The 16,834-nt window shown below is 45.8% G+C and overlaps 1 protein-coding gene and 1 pseudogene across 3 annotated transcripts; one reads left to right on the top strand and one right to left on the bottom strand.

Annotated features, from left to right (window-relative positions):
- Window positions 1-1,833: 1,833 nt before the first annotated feature.
- Window positions 1,834-15,403, top strand: ZNF584 (zinc finger protein 584). 3 transcript variants are annotated; one of them, XM_032388623.1, is made up of 4 exons: window positions 1,834-2,274; window positions 3,175-3,301; window positions 12,422-12,544; window positions 13,155-15,403. In XM_032388623.1, the coding sequence occupies exons 1-4, from the start codon at window positions 2,236-2,238 to the stop codon at window positions 14,159-14,161; spliced, it is 1,296 nt and encodes a 431-aa protein (XP_032244514.1). In that variant the 5' UTR covers window positions 1,834-2,235; the 3' UTR covers window positions 14,162-15,403. The 3 variants fall into 3 exon arrangements, with proteins under 3 accessions (XP_032244514.1, XP_032244516.1, XP_032244515.1); XM_032388625.1 differs by lacking the exon at window positions 3,175-3,301; XM_032388624.1 differs by lacking the exon at window positions 3,175-3,301 and having other exon boundaries at window positions 12,422-15,403.
- Window positions 8,672-12,220, bottom strand: LOC116622095 (annotated as a pseudogene).
- Window positions 15,404-16,834: the final 1,431 nt, after the last annotated feature.

Below are 16,834 nucleotides of genomic sequence, written 5' to 3'. Positions count from 1 at the left end.
CTCCCCCAGCTTGTGTTCCTTCTCTTGCTGTGTCTCTCTCTGTCAAATAAAATCTTAAAAAAAAAAAGAGGATGAAAAACAGTAGGGGGTCAGGGAGGCTCCAGGATCTGAGACAACATGGGTCAGACACCAGGTGTGAGAATAGCCCACCTCAGGCAGTCACCAGGGCTGGTCTCCTCACCAATTCTAGTAGGGTAACCACAGGGAATGTGGAAGCCACTAGAGCCATGGGGGCTGATGAGGTTTGTGAGAATCCACCCCAGGAGAGGTCAACCCCCCTTAAGAGACTATAGCCCCTGAGGATCATCTGTACATGAACAACACTGATGTTCACAACCTGAACCTCCAGGGAAGGTCTCCAAGAAAGAGCCCAGTGGCCCCACAAACAATGACCACATCAGTGCATGAAATGCTGGGGATCTTACACAAAGGGACTGAGCTGGACATAACCTGCTGCAAAGATTTACAGGCTTCTGATTGCTGAGCTCAGCTGCTCATGGCCCCTTGGTAGAATGTGTGGGGGTTGCTCACAGCAGCCTGGGAGAGGAGGTAGCATGGCCTGGGCCTGAGCTCCAGGACCAAAAGTAGTTTTCAAGGGGAACATAGCAAGAGCAGAGCAAACAGTTTTCTGGTTGTGGGAGTGCGAAGCCAGTGGCCTGACCCAGAGAAGCCACCAGGACAAAGTTCTCAAGCATCACGCTGGGGTAGGCTTCTCTGGGGCTCGCCTAAGTGCTCTGCTCTTCCTAGGAGACTCAGTACCACATCCTCCAGGATGAGTGCATCTGAATTCAGTGCAAGACATCCAGGGGCTGAGTTCTCCTGCCAGCCTCCTCGCTGGATGCGCCCAGGACCTTTCCCCCTGACCTCCTCAACAACACGCTCACCCTCCTCCACAAGGCCCCCTACTTGAGTTGGCACCATGGCTTGACAGGGGGCAGGCTACCAGCCTACTGTCCTCTGAACATGTGCCAGACCCATCCCCAGCACCCGAGACCTGCCTGAGTCCAGCAGCCCAGGCACTGAAGACTCAACACTTCCAAATTCCCACTGCTTATCTTCCCCGACACCAACCCCCCTCGTGACAAGGTCCCTTGGCCGCCCCCAGCTGCTCACTGAACTCAGGCTGGAGAGTCTTTCCTTTTTTATTTTTATTTTATTTATTTATTATTTTTTAAAGATTTTATTTATTTATTTGACAGAGAGAGACACAGCGAGAGGGGGAAGACAAGCAAGGGGAGTGGGAGAGGGAGAAGCAGGCTTCCCGCGGAGCAGGGAGCCCCATGCGGGTCTCGATCCCAGGACTCTGAGATCATGACCTGAATTGAAGGCAGACGCTTCACCGACTGAGCCGCCCAGACGCCCCTGGAGAGTGTTTTCCGAGCTCAGTCTCCTGCTCTGTGAAGCAGACACAGCGTCAAGCGGGATGACTCACGGGCGGCCGCGCGCGCGACGGGCTTTGACGGAGGTGAGGCCCGAAGGTGTCACCTCTCTACGGCCTGGGACACCAGGCTCGGAGCACTTGCTGCGCTCACGGCGCGCACACAGTGCGGTGCTCACTCTCACACGCCCCCTACTCCCGCTTCCTCGGCTCCCAGGAGCCTCTCAGACTCCGACCACCACGCAGCGACGCGCTCCGTCCCCCGGGTGTGGCTCCGAGGGAGGAGTCCGGCGCCGGAAGTCCCTCCTCCATCGGCGCGGCTCGCCACAGCGCTCCTGTCTTGGGCCGTCATTGGTTCCATCGGCACGAGCGCCCAGCCGCGCCCTCCCCCGTCGCCTTGGCAACGAGCAAGCGGCACCGCGAGGGGAGCTGGGAAATGAGGTCCTAAGGTGACGCGGCGGCTAAGTTAATGGAGGTAGCTGAGGCGGCCGGACTTCCGGCGTTGCCCTCGAGGTGCTCCTTTTGCCGCTGTGGGTCGGGACGAGTATCTCCAGAGCTGCGCGGCGGGCCGATTTGCTTTAGAGGCCGCTCCGCGGAGGACAGGGGCGGGACCCCCGTCGCGCCTGTGCACGCGCTGTGACTGCCCGGACTGACCCCCTCTGCCTGAGACTCGGTGTTGCCCCCTGCGGAACGGGCGCCGGAGGGTCTGGGCCTCCCACGGGCGGCTTCCTGGTCCTTGGGCACATTTTAGTCCTAGCTTCGAAGGTTCCACGGTCGGCCGGAGGCTCCTGCGCCCAAAGCGGGTGGTAGGTACGGAGTTCAGCTGAATAGGCCGAAATTCGGCGCCTGCCGCGGCCATGCTCCGCCCACAGCTTCCTTTGGCCGAGGAGGCGCCGGTGAGTGGAAGGTGCCCCAGGCTCTGACAACGGCGGTCCCCACCCAGTGGGTCCGGGTTCTGAATGAGCTCAGGAGAAGCGGGGAAGGCTGTGGCAGGTGAAGCAGAGGTGGGAGAGGGCCCGGGGTCTCGGAGGTCCGTGTGTGCTTTGGCCAGCTGAGGGCTGAAGTAGGAACAGGTCCGGGTGGGGAGGTCTTCAGTACAGAGCTACAGTGCTAAGGGGGTGCTCTTAGCAATGACCATGAAGGAGTGGGGCTCGACTGGGGCAGGATGGGATTGTGGCCGCTCTCAGTGGTGTCACTCTGGAGACACCGTGTGCAGAACGAGCATGTGAGGGGTTCCAGTGAGTTGCCAATGGGGTGAACCGGTGAGACTGGGCTGGGGGTGTGGAGCTGTAACGTGCTGTGGTACAAAGACTCACGTGCATGTCAGGCAGGAGGGCAAACTGGAAGGTCTGGGACCAGGTACTGGGGTGTAAGAGAGAAGGGTGAGCATAGGTGCGGTTGCCACTGGGAGGTGATCTCTGAGCCATAGAGGGAATTGGCTGATAGGAGGTAGGGTGGGACCTGTGTGTCTGGCTGGAACAGAGATGGCATCTGTCTGGTCACCAGCCTATTGCTCTGGGCAGGATGCAGAGTCCAGTAGTAACTGAGGGGAGGCACCAACGGAACTGGGGCCCTGGCAGTCCTCTGAGGTAAGGGTCTTAAGAGGAGGGAGGTAGAGGGTTTGCCTCGAGTGGGAATGGGGGTTTAGGGCTCAGAAGGAAAGATGATGTCAGTGAGACATGTGGCAGGACCCCGAGACACTGATCAAGGGCATGGATGTGTTCCTTTGTCCATGTTTTGGTTGGCTCTTCTGCCCACTGTTGACCCCTAAGGCTCAGTTGAATCAATCATTACAGGGCTTGGTGACCTTTGAGGATGTGGCTGTGTATTTCTCCCGGGAGGAGTGGGGGCTCCTTAATCTGACCCAGAGGAGCCTGTACCGTGATGTGATGCTAGAGAACTTTGCACTTATTGGCTCGCTGGGTAAGTCTCTCACACTCTTCGCAGCAGACTGACCACCTCTGCCTTTTCCCCATAGGAAGGTGTGTCCATCCTAAAGCCCCACCACAGAGGCTGTTTCCTTCCCAGGTTCCCTGTGGTTGGAGCTATGGGTACTGGCATTGGGCTGTGTGTTCTTCCTCTGCCTCCTTCTTAGCAGCCTTGTTAGCAGCCTCAACAGCTGTTGCCCTATAGCCTCCCGGAGTAGGGCTTGGGATGCAGGTATTTACAGTTTGCCCAACAGATTCCACTCAACCCTCCCTCTCTCTGTGACTCTGCTGAAGTCATGGCCCCTCTGTGCTCTGGGTGTTGCCTTCCTTCAAAGGAGATTTTTATAGGGCTCTCCCTGGGCCAAACTTGACCCATGAATTCGAATTAGTAGATCAATTTGGGGAGTATTGTTATCTTAATATCTTTCAATTCATGAACATGAGATATCTTTCCATTTATTTAGTCTTCTTTAAGTTTTTTCAACAATGTTTTGTAGTTTTCAGCGTACAAGCCTAAATTTATTCCTAGGTAGATTATTCCTTTTGATGCAATTTTAAGTGGAATTGTTGTCTTAATTTCATTTTAGATTTTTCAGTGCTAGTATATAAAAATAGAGATTTTTGTATACTGATTTTTGTGTCCTATAGCCTTGCTAAACTCATTTATTAGTTCTAATAGTTTTTTTAAAGTCATATTTCATTTTTTAATTATTATTAACATATAATGTATTATTTATTTCAGGAGTACAGGTCTGTGATTCATCAGTCTTACACAATACACATCGTTCACCACAACACATACCCTCCCCAATGTCCATCACGCAGCCACCCCATCCCTCCCACCCCCCTCTACTCCAGCAACCCTCAGTTTGTTTGCTGAGATTAAGAGTCTCTTATGGTTTGTTTCCCTCTCTGGTTTCTTCTTGTTTCATTTTTTCCTCTCTTCCCCTATGATCCTCTGCCTTGTTTCTCAAATTCCACATATCCATGAGATTGTATGATAATTGTCTTTCTCTGATTAATTTATTTCGCTTAGCATAATACCCTCTAGTTCCATCCACATCGTTGCAAATGGTAAGGTTTCATTTTTTTGATGGCTGCATAATATTCCATTGTATATATATACCACATCTTCTTTATCCATTCATCTGTCGATGGACATCTGGACTCTTTCCATAGTTTGGCTTTGTGGACATTGCTGTTATAAACATTGGGGTGCAGGTGCCCCTTCAGATCACTACATTTGTATTTTTGGGGTAAATACCCAGTAGTGCAATTGGTGGGTCATAGGGTAGCTCTATTTTCAACTTTTTGAGGAACCTCCATACTGTTTCCCAGAGAGGCCACACCAGCTTGCATTCCCACCAACAGTGTAGGAGGGTTCTCCTTTCTCTGAATCCTTGCCAACCTCTGTCGTTTCCTGACTTGCTAATTTTAGCCATTCTGACTGGTGTGAGGTGGTATCTCATTGTGGTTTTGGTTTGTATTTCCCTGATACTGAGTGCTGTTGAGCACTATATGTCTATTGTCCATTTTGATGTCTTCTTTGGAGAAATGTCTGTGCATGTCTTCTGCCCATTACTTGTTTGCATTATTTGTTCCTTGGGTGTTGAGTTTGGTAAGTTATTTATAGATTTTGGGTACTAGCCCTTTTTCTGTTATGTCATTTGCAAGTATCTTCTCCCGTTCTGCCAGTTGTCTTTTGGTTTTGTTGACTGTTTCCTTTGCTGTGCAAAAGCTTTTTATCTTGATGAAGTCCCAGTAGTTCATTTTTGCCCTTGCTTCCCTTGCCTTTGGTGATGTGTCCAGGAAGAAGTTGCACAGCTGAGGTCAAAGAGGTCGCTGCCTGTGTTCTCCTCAAGGATTTTGATGGATTCCTGTCTCACATTTAGGTCTTTCATCCATTTTGAGTCTATTTTTGTGTGTGGTGTAAGGAAATGGTCCAATTTCGTTCTTCTGCATGTGGCTGTCCAATATTCCCAACACCATTTGTTGAAGAAACTGTCTTTTTTCCATTGGATATTCTTTACTGCTTTGTCGAAGATTAGTTAACCGTAGAGTTGAGAGTCCATTTCTGAGTTCTCTATTCTGTTCCGTTGATCTATGTGTCTGTTTTTATGCCAGTATCATACTGTCTTGATGATTACAACTTTGTAATAGAGCTGGAAGTCCGGAATTGTGATGCCACCAGCTTTGGTTTTCTTTTTCAACATTCCTCTGGCTATTTGGGGTCTTTTCTGGTTCCATACAAATTTTAGGATTATTTGTTCCATTTCTCTGAAAAAAGTTGATGGTATTTTGATAGGGATTGCATTGAATGTGTAGATTGCTGTAGGTAGCATAGACATTTTCATTTTCACAGTATTCTTCAAATCCGTGAGCATGGAATGTTTTTCCATTTCTTTGTGTCTTCCTCAATTTCTTTCATGAGTATTCCATAGTTTTCTGAGTACAGATTCTTTGCCTCTGTGGTTAGACTTATTCCTAGGTATCTTACGGTTTTGGGTGCAATGGTAAATGGGATCGACTCCTTAATTTCTCTTTCTTCTGTCTCGGTGGTGGTGTATAGAAATGCCACTGATTTCTGTGCATTGATTTTATATCCTGCCACTTTATTGAATTCCTGTATGAGTTCTAGCAGTTTGGGGGTGGAGTCTTTTTGGTTTTCCACATAAAGTATCATATCATCTGCAAAGAATGAGAGTTCGACTTCTTTGTCGATTCGGATGCCTTTTATTTCTTTTTGTTGTCTAATTGCTGAGGCTAGGCCTTCTAATACTATGTTGAATAGCAGTGGTGATAGTGGACATCCCTGCCGTGTTCCTGACCTTAGTGGGAAAGCTCTCAGTTTTTCCCCATTGAGAATGATCTTCGCTGTGGGTTTTTCATAGATGGCTTTTATGATATTGAGGTATGTACCCTTTATTGCTACACTGTGAAGAGTTTTAATCAAGAAAGTATGCTGTATTTTGTCAAATGCTTTTTCTGCATCTATTGAGAGTATCCTATGGTTCTTGTGCTTTCTTTTATTAATGTAGTGTATATCATTGACTGATTTGCTAATGTTGAACCAGCTTTGCACCCAGGAATAAATCCAACTTGATCGTGGTGAATAATCCTTTTAATGTACTGTTGGATCCTATTGGCTAGTATTTTGGTGAGAATTTTTGCATCCATGTTCATCAGGGATATTGGTCTGTAACTCTCCTTTTGGTGGGGTCTTTGTCTGGTTTTGGGATCAAGGTAATGCTGGCCTCATAAAATGAGTGTGGAAGATTTCCTTCCATTTCTATTTTTTGGAACAGTTTCAGAAGAATGGGTATTAAATCTTCTTTAAATGTTTGGTAGAATTCCCCTGGGAAGCCATCTGGCCCTGGGCTCTTGTTTGTTGGGAGCTTTTTTTTTTTTTTTTTAAGATTTTATTTATTCGAGACACAGAGACACAGAGAGAGAGAGAGCATGAGCAAGAGGAGAAGCAGAGGGAGAGGGAGAAGCAGGCTCCCCGCCGAGTCAGGAGCCCGATGTGGGGCTCGATCCCAGGACCTGAGCTGAAGGCAGACGCCTAACCATCTGAGCCACCCAGGCGTCCCTTTTGGGAGATTTTTGATTACTGCTTCAATTTCCTTGCTGGTTATGGGTCTGTTGAGGTTTTCTATTTCTTCCTGGTTCAGTTTTGGTAGCTTATATGTCTCTAGGAATGCATCCATTTCTTCCAGATTGTCTAATTTGTTGGCATATAGTTGGTCATAATATGTTCTTATAATTGTTTGTATTTCTTTGGTGTTGGTTGTGATCTCTCCTCTTTCATTCATGATTTTATTTATTTGGGTCCTTTCTCTTTTCTTTTTGATAAGTCTGGCCAGGGGTTTATCAATCTTATTAATTCTTTCAAAGAACCAGCTCCTAGTTTTGTTGATCTGCTCTACTGTTCTTTTGGTTTCTGTTTCATTGATTTCTGCTCTGATCTTTATTATTTCTCTTCTCCTGCTGGGTTTAGGCTTTATCTGCTTTTCTTTCTCCAGCTCCTTTAGGTGTAGAGTTAGGTTGTGTATTTGAGATCTTTCTTATTTCTTGAGAAAGGCTTGTATTGCTATATACGTCCCTCTTAGGACCACCTCTGCTGCATCCCAAAGATTTTGAACAGTTGTGTTTTCATTTTCATTTGTTTCCATGAATTTTTAAAATTCTTCTTTAATTTCCTGGTTGACTCATTCATTCTTTAGTAGGATGCTCTTTAGCCTCCATGTATTTGAGTTCTTTCCAACTTTCCTCTTGTGATTGAGTTTGAGTTTCAAAGCATTGTGGTCTGAAAATATACAGGGAATGATCCCAATCTTTTTACCGGTTGAGACCTGATTTGTGACCCAGGATGTGATCTATTCTGTAGAATGTTCCATGTGCACTAGAGAAGAATGTGTATTCTGTAGCTTTGGGATGGATAGCTCTAATAGTTTTGTTTTGTTTTTTTTGTGGACTCCTTGATAACTGTCCATATACATGACATCATGTCATCTGCAAATACATATATTTTTACCTCTTCCTTTGCTTAACTGACCTGGTTAGAACCTTCAGTACTTACTGAATAGAATTGGTGAGAGTAGACATCCTTGTCTTCTTCCCAGTCTTATGAGAAAAGCATTTAGTCTTTCACTAGTAAGTATGATGTTAGCTGTAGGTTTTTTGCAGTTGCCCTTTATAGGTGAGGAAGTTCCCTTCTTTTCTTAGTTTGTTGAGTGCATTAATCATGAAAGATCATTAGATTTTGTCTAGTGCTTTCCCGTATCTATTGAAATGGTCATGTGATTTTTATCCTCTATTCTGTTAACACCGTATATTACCTTAATTGGTTTTCATATGTTCAACCTTGCATTACTAAGACAAATTCCACTCTGTCATAGTTTATAACCCTTTTATGTATTTCTGGATTTGGTTTACTAGTATTTTGTTGAGTTTTGCATCTATATTCATAAGAGCTATCAATGTATAGTTTTCTCATAATGTCTTTATTTCGATTGAGCATGAGGGTAATTTTGGCCTCAATGGATGAGTTGGGAAATGTTCCCTTTTCTTCTGTTTTCTGGAAGAGCGTGTGAAGTATTTGTGCTAATTCTTATTTCAGTGTTAATATTCATCAGTGAAACCCTTCTGGGTCTAATCTTTTTTTTTTTTTTTTTTTTTTTTTTCTTTTGGGGGGGGGTTTTTTTTTTTTTTTTTTTTTTTTTTTTTCACTCCTGTGGGGGGAAGTTTTTTTTGTTTTGTTTGTTTTTAAGTATAATTAGACTTTCTATTTCTTCTTGAGAGTCAATTTTGGTAGTTTGTGTCTTTTTTAGTAATTTGTCCTTTTTTTTTTTGAGCTTTTATATTTGAGTTTATTCTTCATTTAACTTTTAAAACACTACTATAGTTGAATATTAAAACAAAAACAATAGCAAGTAGTCAGCTATGATTATAGTCCTTCACTCATTCACTACTGCATATAAAATGCCAGCAGTGTTATTCACTGGCCTCATTAAGAGGTCTGACACTGAACACCACCCCAGGATGATGTTCATCTCCTCACAGGCTTCCCCATTTTAATGGTGTCGTCTTTCCTGATTTGGATCGAAGTCCACCAGTTCTACCTGGTCCATTTCATCAATCTCTTCTACTTCCTTCCTCTCAGGTAGGAGTTTTTCCAGCAAAGAGAGTTTGTCAGGAGAAAGAAAGCCATTCTCAGGAAAGTTTACCTTAAATTCGATGATTAGGCGACCCTTCTCATATGGTCTACGATAAATTGGCATGCCTTCATTTAGCACACACTTGATGTCTCCATGCTTGACAATTTGACCTGGGAGAGAGGTGATGATGATGGTTCGGTTGTCAAGAGTAGATATTGGCGGGGAGCCTGTTAAGCGTCTGCCTTCGGCTCATGTCATGATCCCAGAGTCCTGGGATCGAGCCCCACATCGGTCTCCCTGCTCAGCGGGAAGCCTGCTTCTCCCTCTCCCACTCCCCCTGCTTGTGTTCCCTCTCTCACTGTGTCTCCCTCTGTCAAATAAATAAATAAAATCTTAAAAAAAAAAAAAAGAGTAGATATTGGCTTTTGAAAGCCACACAGTGCTTCAACCAGCTGTATGTCCATACACATGAAAAGGTCTTCTCCTTGCCAAGTAAAAACAGCGTGGTCCTTCTGATCTAAAATAATGATAATATCTCCTGGTTCCAGTCCTGGTTCTTGGTCTCCTTCTCCATGGAATGTTATCTTCTGGCCATCCTTCATGCCGTTGTCAATATGAACTTCTAGAATCTTCTTCTCTTGAACTGTCTTCCTTGCATTGCAGCTTTTACATCTATCTTTGGGGCTGATCCGTTCCCCATGGACCTGGCAATCCATGCACACAGATTGAATTTGCTGAACCATTCCAGGTCCTATCTGATGAATTCTTATTTGCATTCCAGTACCTTGGCAACTGGGACAACATTCGACTGCTCCTTTCTTACCACCTCGGCCTTCACATTTATTGCAAATCACATTCTTTTGCAAAGCTAGTTTTCTTGTTGCACCATTATATAAATCTTCTAAGGTTACTGAGAACTGATACACAATATTTTTACCTCTCCTTTATCTCTGCATCCTTCCTCCTCCTCCAAAAAACATATCAAAGATGCCCATGGGGGAGCCAAAACCACCACCAGCTCCACCTTCTTTAATTGCCTGTTCTCCTTCTTTGTCATATAATTCCCTTTTCTTTGCATCAGAGAGTACTTCGTAAGCTTGAGAAATCTTAAACTTCTCTCCTTCATTTGGATTCTTATCAGGGTGGTACTTCAAGGCCAGTTTCCTGTAGGCCTTTTGCAATTCCTCTTGGGTGGCATTGGGTTTGACCCCCAAAACATCGTAGTAAGTGGTTTCTTTCACATTTTCTACAGCTGGTGAGAGGGCCGAGGCCGGTGTGGGGAAGTGGGAAGGAGCGCGTTGCTGGGCGCAGCTCAGGCAGCCGCCGCTCCTCTGCGTCTCACCGAGCGTTCTGGAAAGTTCCCAGTAATTTGTCCATTTTATCTAAGTTACCTAATTTGTGGGCATATGTACAGTTGTTCATAGTATTTCCTTACAATCCTTTCTCTTAGTTAGTGATGTCCCCTTTTTCATTCCTGTTTTTAATAAATTGATTCTTCTATTTTTTTCTTGTCAGTCTAGGTAGCAGTTTTTCAATTTTGTTGATCTTTTCAAAGATCCTAATTTTGGTTTTATTGATTCTCCTTTTCTAATCTCTATTTCATTTATCTCTGCTCGTTATCATTTCCTTCATTCTGCTAGCTTTGAGTTTAGTCGCTTTTCTTTTTCCTATTTCTTGAGGCCTAAAGTTAGGCTATTGGTTTGAGATCTTTTTAAATATGGGTGCTGTGACATAATAAGAAATAAATATTTTGTCTTTATCCCCAATTCCTAGCACAGCTCCTAAAACACTTGGAGTCTCTGAAGTGGTAAGAGTGTCTTTTGTGTGCTAATGGAATGACTGGTGGGTGGGAGCTCCTAGATAGCTTCAGGATAGGAAGTGGCCACCAAAAACACCAGGGCATGATAGGAAGGTTGGATTTTGAGCTACCCCCACCCCCATCCTTCCAGTCCCCCAGTCTCCCCAGCCTCTGGGGAGAGTAGAGGGGCTGGAGACTGAACCAATCACCAGTGGCCAATGATTTAACTAATTATACATCATAATGAAATCTCCATAGAAACTCCTAAATAACAGGGTTCAGAGAGCTTCTAGGTTGCTGAGAAAGTGGTGCCATTGGAGGGCATGGTTGCCGTCTTACCCTCTGCTTCCTCACCCCCCACTCCAATCTCCACCCCTGTTATACTTTGCCCTTTGCATCTCTTCCATTGGGCTGTTCCTGAGTTGTATACTTTATAATAATCTGGTAATACTAAGTAAACTCTTTTCCTCAGTTCTGTGAGCTTGAGAAGGGATCAATAATTGTGGGAATCCCTGATTTATAGCCAGTTGGTCAGAAGAATGGGAGTCTGGGACATCCAACTGTTGTCTGAAGTAGGGGCAGTCTTGTGAGACTGAGCCCTTAACCTGCGGGATCTGATGCTGATTCCAGATAGTTAGTATCAGAATTTAATTGAATCCTTGGACAGCACGTTGGTGTCTGAGAGTTGGAGAAGTGGTGTGGAACATCCGCCCTACACCTTACCCACATTTGGTGTTATGAGTAGGGGCGCCTGGGTGGCTCAGTCGGTTAAGCGTCTGCCTTTGGCTGAGGTCATGATCCCAGGGTCCTGGGATGGAGCCCCACGTCAGACTCCCTGCTCAGCATGGAGTCTGCTTCTCCCTCTCCCTCTCCCCCTGCTTCTGCTGTCTCTCTCAAATAAATAAACAAAATCTTAAAAAAAAAAAAAAAGAAGTGTTATGAGTAAAACAGCATGGAGTACTTTTAGCTCTGATTTTCCCTCCAAGAACTGCTATGTCCCATTACTTTTGGTATGTTGTGTTTTCATTTTCATTCATCTCAAAGTGCTTTGTAGTTTTCTTCGTGGTTATTTAGAAGTGTTTTATTTAAATTCCATAAATTTGTGAGTTTCCCAAATTTCTTTCTGTTGTTGATTTCTATTTTAATTCGTTTGTGGTCAGAGAATAGACTTTGTGTGATTTCAGTCCTCTGAAATATATTGAGACCTTTTTTATGTCCTAGCAAATGGTCTGTTCTGGGGAATGTTCCCTGTGCACGTGAGAATGTGAGAATACATATTCTGCTGTTGTTATGTGGCAGGCTATATAGATGTCTGTTGATTTCTAGTGTTAGTCAAGTGCTGTGTGCTTGTTTGTTTTCTGCCTAGTGGTTCTGTCCATTATTGAAAGTTAGAAGTTGAAATCTCCAACTATTATTGTTTGTCTATCTTTTTACTTCATTTATGTCAGTTTACCTTCATGTAAGTTTCTTTCAAAATAAATTGTGGTAAAACACAACATGGGGTCTACCTGCTTAACAAATTTTTAAATGTGCAGAGGAGGTTTATTTTCTAATACTCCGTTTCCTTCATGGTTGGCATGATGACATGAGCTTCCTGGTGGGGGGGGAGGTGGGCAAGGCTTGGCTTGGGCTGGCCTCTTATTACCTTTCTCTCTCCTAGGATTTGCACCTTCAAGGTCCCATGTGGTTGCCCAACTGGAGAGTGAAGAAGAGCTCTGGGTGCCCAACATGGTGGACTTGACACTGGGCAGCAGAGCAGAGGTCAGGAAGGGTCCTGGTCCTGGTGAGTAGGGCTAGGCGATGACTTGGTTTCAGTGATGAGCTCACAGCATGCTGGGTGTCTGTGTGCACTGGCATTTTGGTGCTGAGGCCAGTGACCACACACTATTCCCACCTTTCCTCTCCCTTCTGAACACACTGTGTGATCTTGCCATCTCTACCATGACTCTCAGGACCTATGTGTCCCTGGCCTCTGCCAGTGTAGAGCTGTCCACTGGTGACTTGAGATGTGTACATACCCTTAAATAATACTTGAACACCAGCTACTCTGTTACAGTTGTCTTTTCATTGGAGCAAACACATCCTCTTCATAGTGCTCCCTGTCACCAGCGGCTGAGGCCCTGCTTGAAACCATTGCAAGGAGTGACTTGGAGATCCCACCTCTTCTCCCTGCATTGCTCCCATCTTGTGTCCTCGTCCCCACTGAGGTCCTTGCTATTCTGTGATCTGGCAGAGCCCTGTTCTGCTGGGCCAGCCCTTTCTCACCCAGACTTTTCCTAGCAACCTCCTGGCAATTCTGTGGACTCCTTTTTGGTATGTCTGACATGTATTTGTGATGAAGGTGTCTCCTCCCTCTAATCCAGCTCTCAGTAACTGGCTTTTCTCTGTTTCAGGTTGTCCATGTAGACTGGAGGATGAGGAAGCCTCTCCAGAGCAGATCAAGAGCTACAAAGTCTACCTATCAGAGAAGCCCCTTCTGTGTGGGGAGTCTGGAAAGGACGTCCCTACCACCTTAGGCCTCCTCCAGCACCAGGCCACCCACAGCAAGGAGAAGCTACACAAGAGCACCAAGCCTGGGGAGGCCTTCCAACCCAGCTCCAGTTGCCAGCAGCAGCAGGGCCTCCACACCACACAGAAGGCCTTCAAGTGCAGTGACTGTGGGAAAGCCTTCCTGAAGGCTTTTGCACTCCTCGACCATCTGATAACTCACCCCAAAGAGAGACCCTTTAGATGCCTGAAAGTTGGAAATGCCCCCAAGGAGAAATCCACCCATGTTAATTACCAAAAAATTCACACTGGAGAAACATCCCATGTGTGTAATGAGTGTGGAAAGGTCTTCAGTTATCCATCTAAACTGAGGAAGCACCAGAAGGTTCACACGGGCATAAAACCTTTCAAGTGTGATGAGTGTGGCAAAACCTTCAACCGTAAAGATGCACTTGTTCTGCACCAGAGAATTCACACTGGAGAAAGGCCTTATGAGTGCAGCGAATGTGGGAAAGCCTTCAGCGTTCTGTCTACTCTTATTCGGCACCGGAAAGTTCACATTGGAGAAAGGCCCTACGAGTGCAGGGAATGTGGGAAGTTCTTTAAATACAACCATAGCTTCATTCTTCACCAGAGAGTTCACACTGGAGAAAGGCCTTATGAGTGCAAGCAATGTGGGAAAACTTACGTGACCCGCTCTGGCCTGTATCAGCACTGGAAAGTTCACACTGGAGAACGGCCCTATGAGTGCAGCCTGTGTGGGAAGACCTTCACCACCAGGTCCTACCGCAATCGGCACCAGCAGTTCCACACTGAAGGGAGAGCCTATGAATGTACAGAATGTGGGAAAGCCTTCAAACACAGTTCTACCCTCCTTCAGCACAAGAAAGTCCACACTGGAGAAAGGCCGTAAGAAGACAGGGTGTTGGAAAGCCTGTAGCCAGGGCTGGGCACCTTGTTCAACATGAAAGGCCTCACTCCAGAAAGGAGACTGAGGAGAGTAGCCATTTGAAAGCTACACCTAGCTTACCCCAGCATGTGCCCTGGGGTGGCAGGTGTGTAGGAAGCTTTCAGGAGCCAGGTTGCACTCCAGCCTGCCCAGGTTGTTGGCAGCGTTAAGTCACTGCTGGTTTCTGTGATAGAAGCCATCCCACTTCCACCACCTGGCAGGTGCTCAAGATGTGCATCAGTCATCTCAACGTGCTCTGGAACAGCAGACCTCTTAGTCCCCACTCTGTATAGGAAAGAATCATAAGTGGTGGAACCCAGAATGGGCCTCATTCCGCCCCTCCAACTGGTTTAGGTATGTCTGTGACCAGGCTCTGGTCAAGAGTAGCTGAGCTGTGTCTAATGGGGGCTTCCAGAGAAGGTTAATCATTTCCATGGACACGGTTGACACCGCACATGGTACCTGTCATGGATTTATCCACCCCTGGGACTGACTGTCACACACTTCCCTGGAATGTATGGTAATAAAAGCTTTATTGTTTAAGCCACTTTTAATATTGGGGGTTCTGATCACTGTGTGTGGAGGGATTGAGAACAAAACTGGGCCCTGAAGAGAGGGACTGGCTTCTGTGGGGAGGGGTCCCTGACTTTTGTTGCCTTACTGGGGATAGCAGGATGTTCATCTCATGGCCATTACCCTGGTCCTAAAATGAAGACCCTGCAGTCCTGGGATGTGGCCAATGCCCCTGGCATCTGTGCACACCATGGCCTTCATTGTTTTTGCTGCCAAGGGAGAGAAGTGGTTGAATGAACATATGTATCCATATCCTCTGTTTTTTGGGGTCTTTTGATTTTAAAAATTTTGGAAACTAGTTTCCCAAAAGTTCAATAAGATATCAGTTCAGCAAAACTTGTGTGTTGTTTGTAGATGTGTCCCTGGTCCAAAAATTATGCTTCCTGTCAAGAAGAGAACTTGGAGGCATGTTTAGAGAGAGAACTGTGACCCTAGACTTGAGGGGCTTTGAACCACAGTGCTCAGCCATGTGTTGGGGTTGGAAACCACTATTGCCTTCTGTAACTGGTTCTTCCCGATCCCCCACCCTCGCCCCCAATGGTGGGAGAGGTGATGACCACACAGGGTAGAAACCCCAGGCAGGCTTAAAAAGTCAGGGAACTTGTGTGTCTCGGTGGCTCAGTCAGTTAAGTGTCTGACTACGTATATTTGCTTATTTAGACATTTCATATAAATGGAATCACACAGTATATGTTTTTCTGTGAATGGCTTTCACTTAGCATAATATATATATATATTTTTAAAAGATTTTATTTATTCATTAGAGACAGAGAGAGAGAGGCAGAGGGAGAAGCAGGCTCCCAAGGAGCAGGGAGCCCGATGCAGGACTCAATCCCAGGACCCTGAGATCATGACCTGAGCCGAAGGCAGATGCTTAACCATCTGAGCCACCCAGGCGCCCCTAGCATAATATATTTTTGAGGTTCATCTGTGTTGTAGCACATATCAGGACTTCATTCCTTTTTATGGCCAAATAATATTCTATTGTGTAGATATACCACAGTTTGTTTATTCATTCATCAGTTGATTGGGCATTTGTCTTTTTTTTTTTTAAGATTTTATTTATTTATTTGACAGAGACACAGCGAGAGAGGAAACACAAGCAGGGGGAGTGGGTGAGAGGTAGAAGCAGGCTTCCTGTGGAGCAGAGAGCCTGATGCGGGGCTCGATCCAGGACCCTGGGATCATGACCTGAGCCGAAGGCAGACACTTAACGACTGAGCCACCCAGGCGCCCCGGGCATTATTCTTGTTTCCACTTTTTGGGTATTATGAAAAACGTTGCTATGAATATTCAAGTACAAGTTTTTGCGTAAGTATGTTTTCATTTCTTTTGGGTAGATAAATAGAAATGGAATTGCCAAACTGTTTTCCAGATTGGCAGCACCATTTTATATTTCCACAGCAGTGTATGAGTATTCCAATTTTTCTACTTCCTTATCAACACTTATTATTGTCTGTTTTCCCATAGGTACCCTAGTGGGTGTGAAGTGGTATCTCACTGTAGTTTTGACTTGCATTTCTTTAATGACTAGTGATGTTGAGCAACTTTTCATGTGCTTATTGGCCGTGTGTGTGTGTGTGTGTGTGTGTGTGTGTGTGTGTGTGTAGCAGAGGCCTGGCATCAGGCCAAAGGTTCAGGCATCAAAGAGAAGAGAGAAACTGACACCAACTTGGAGAGAAAAATGCAGCAGAATTGGAGGAGTGGCAAAGTGGGGAAAGGTTGAGAAGACAGTGGAGAGTGTCCCTCATGGGGGAGGTCACAGGCCAAGGTCCAAGTGCAGGGAACTCCTGTTGGATGGAGCTCAGAGAACTATCATTAGTGAGGGCAGAATGGGCAGTGTCAGTATAAAGACCACGTCAAAACCCTGTAGGCACCGGCCTGCTGGATTGAGTGAGCTGGAAGTGTTGGAACTACTGAGCCCCACAGAGGCTGGTATCCAGAACAGCTCAGAGGTCAGAGTCATGAGACCTTTGCCTGGCGTGTTCTGGCATCGCTGGCAAACATCTTCCTTCCCCAACAGACTTGTTGCTGTGTACTGAGCCCCAGTGGAAGACCAGGCCT

This window comes from Phoca vitulina, unplaced genomic scaffold (genome assembly GCF_004348235.1).
Source record: "Phoca vitulina isolate PV1807 unplaced genomic scaffold, GSC_HSeal_1.0 scaffold52, whole genome shotgun sequence".
Taxonomy (NCBI): Eukaryota; Metazoa; Chordata; class Mammalia; order Carnivora; family Phocidae; genus Phoca; species Phoca vitulina.
This window is presented reverse-complemented; position numbering and strand designations above follow the sequence as displayed.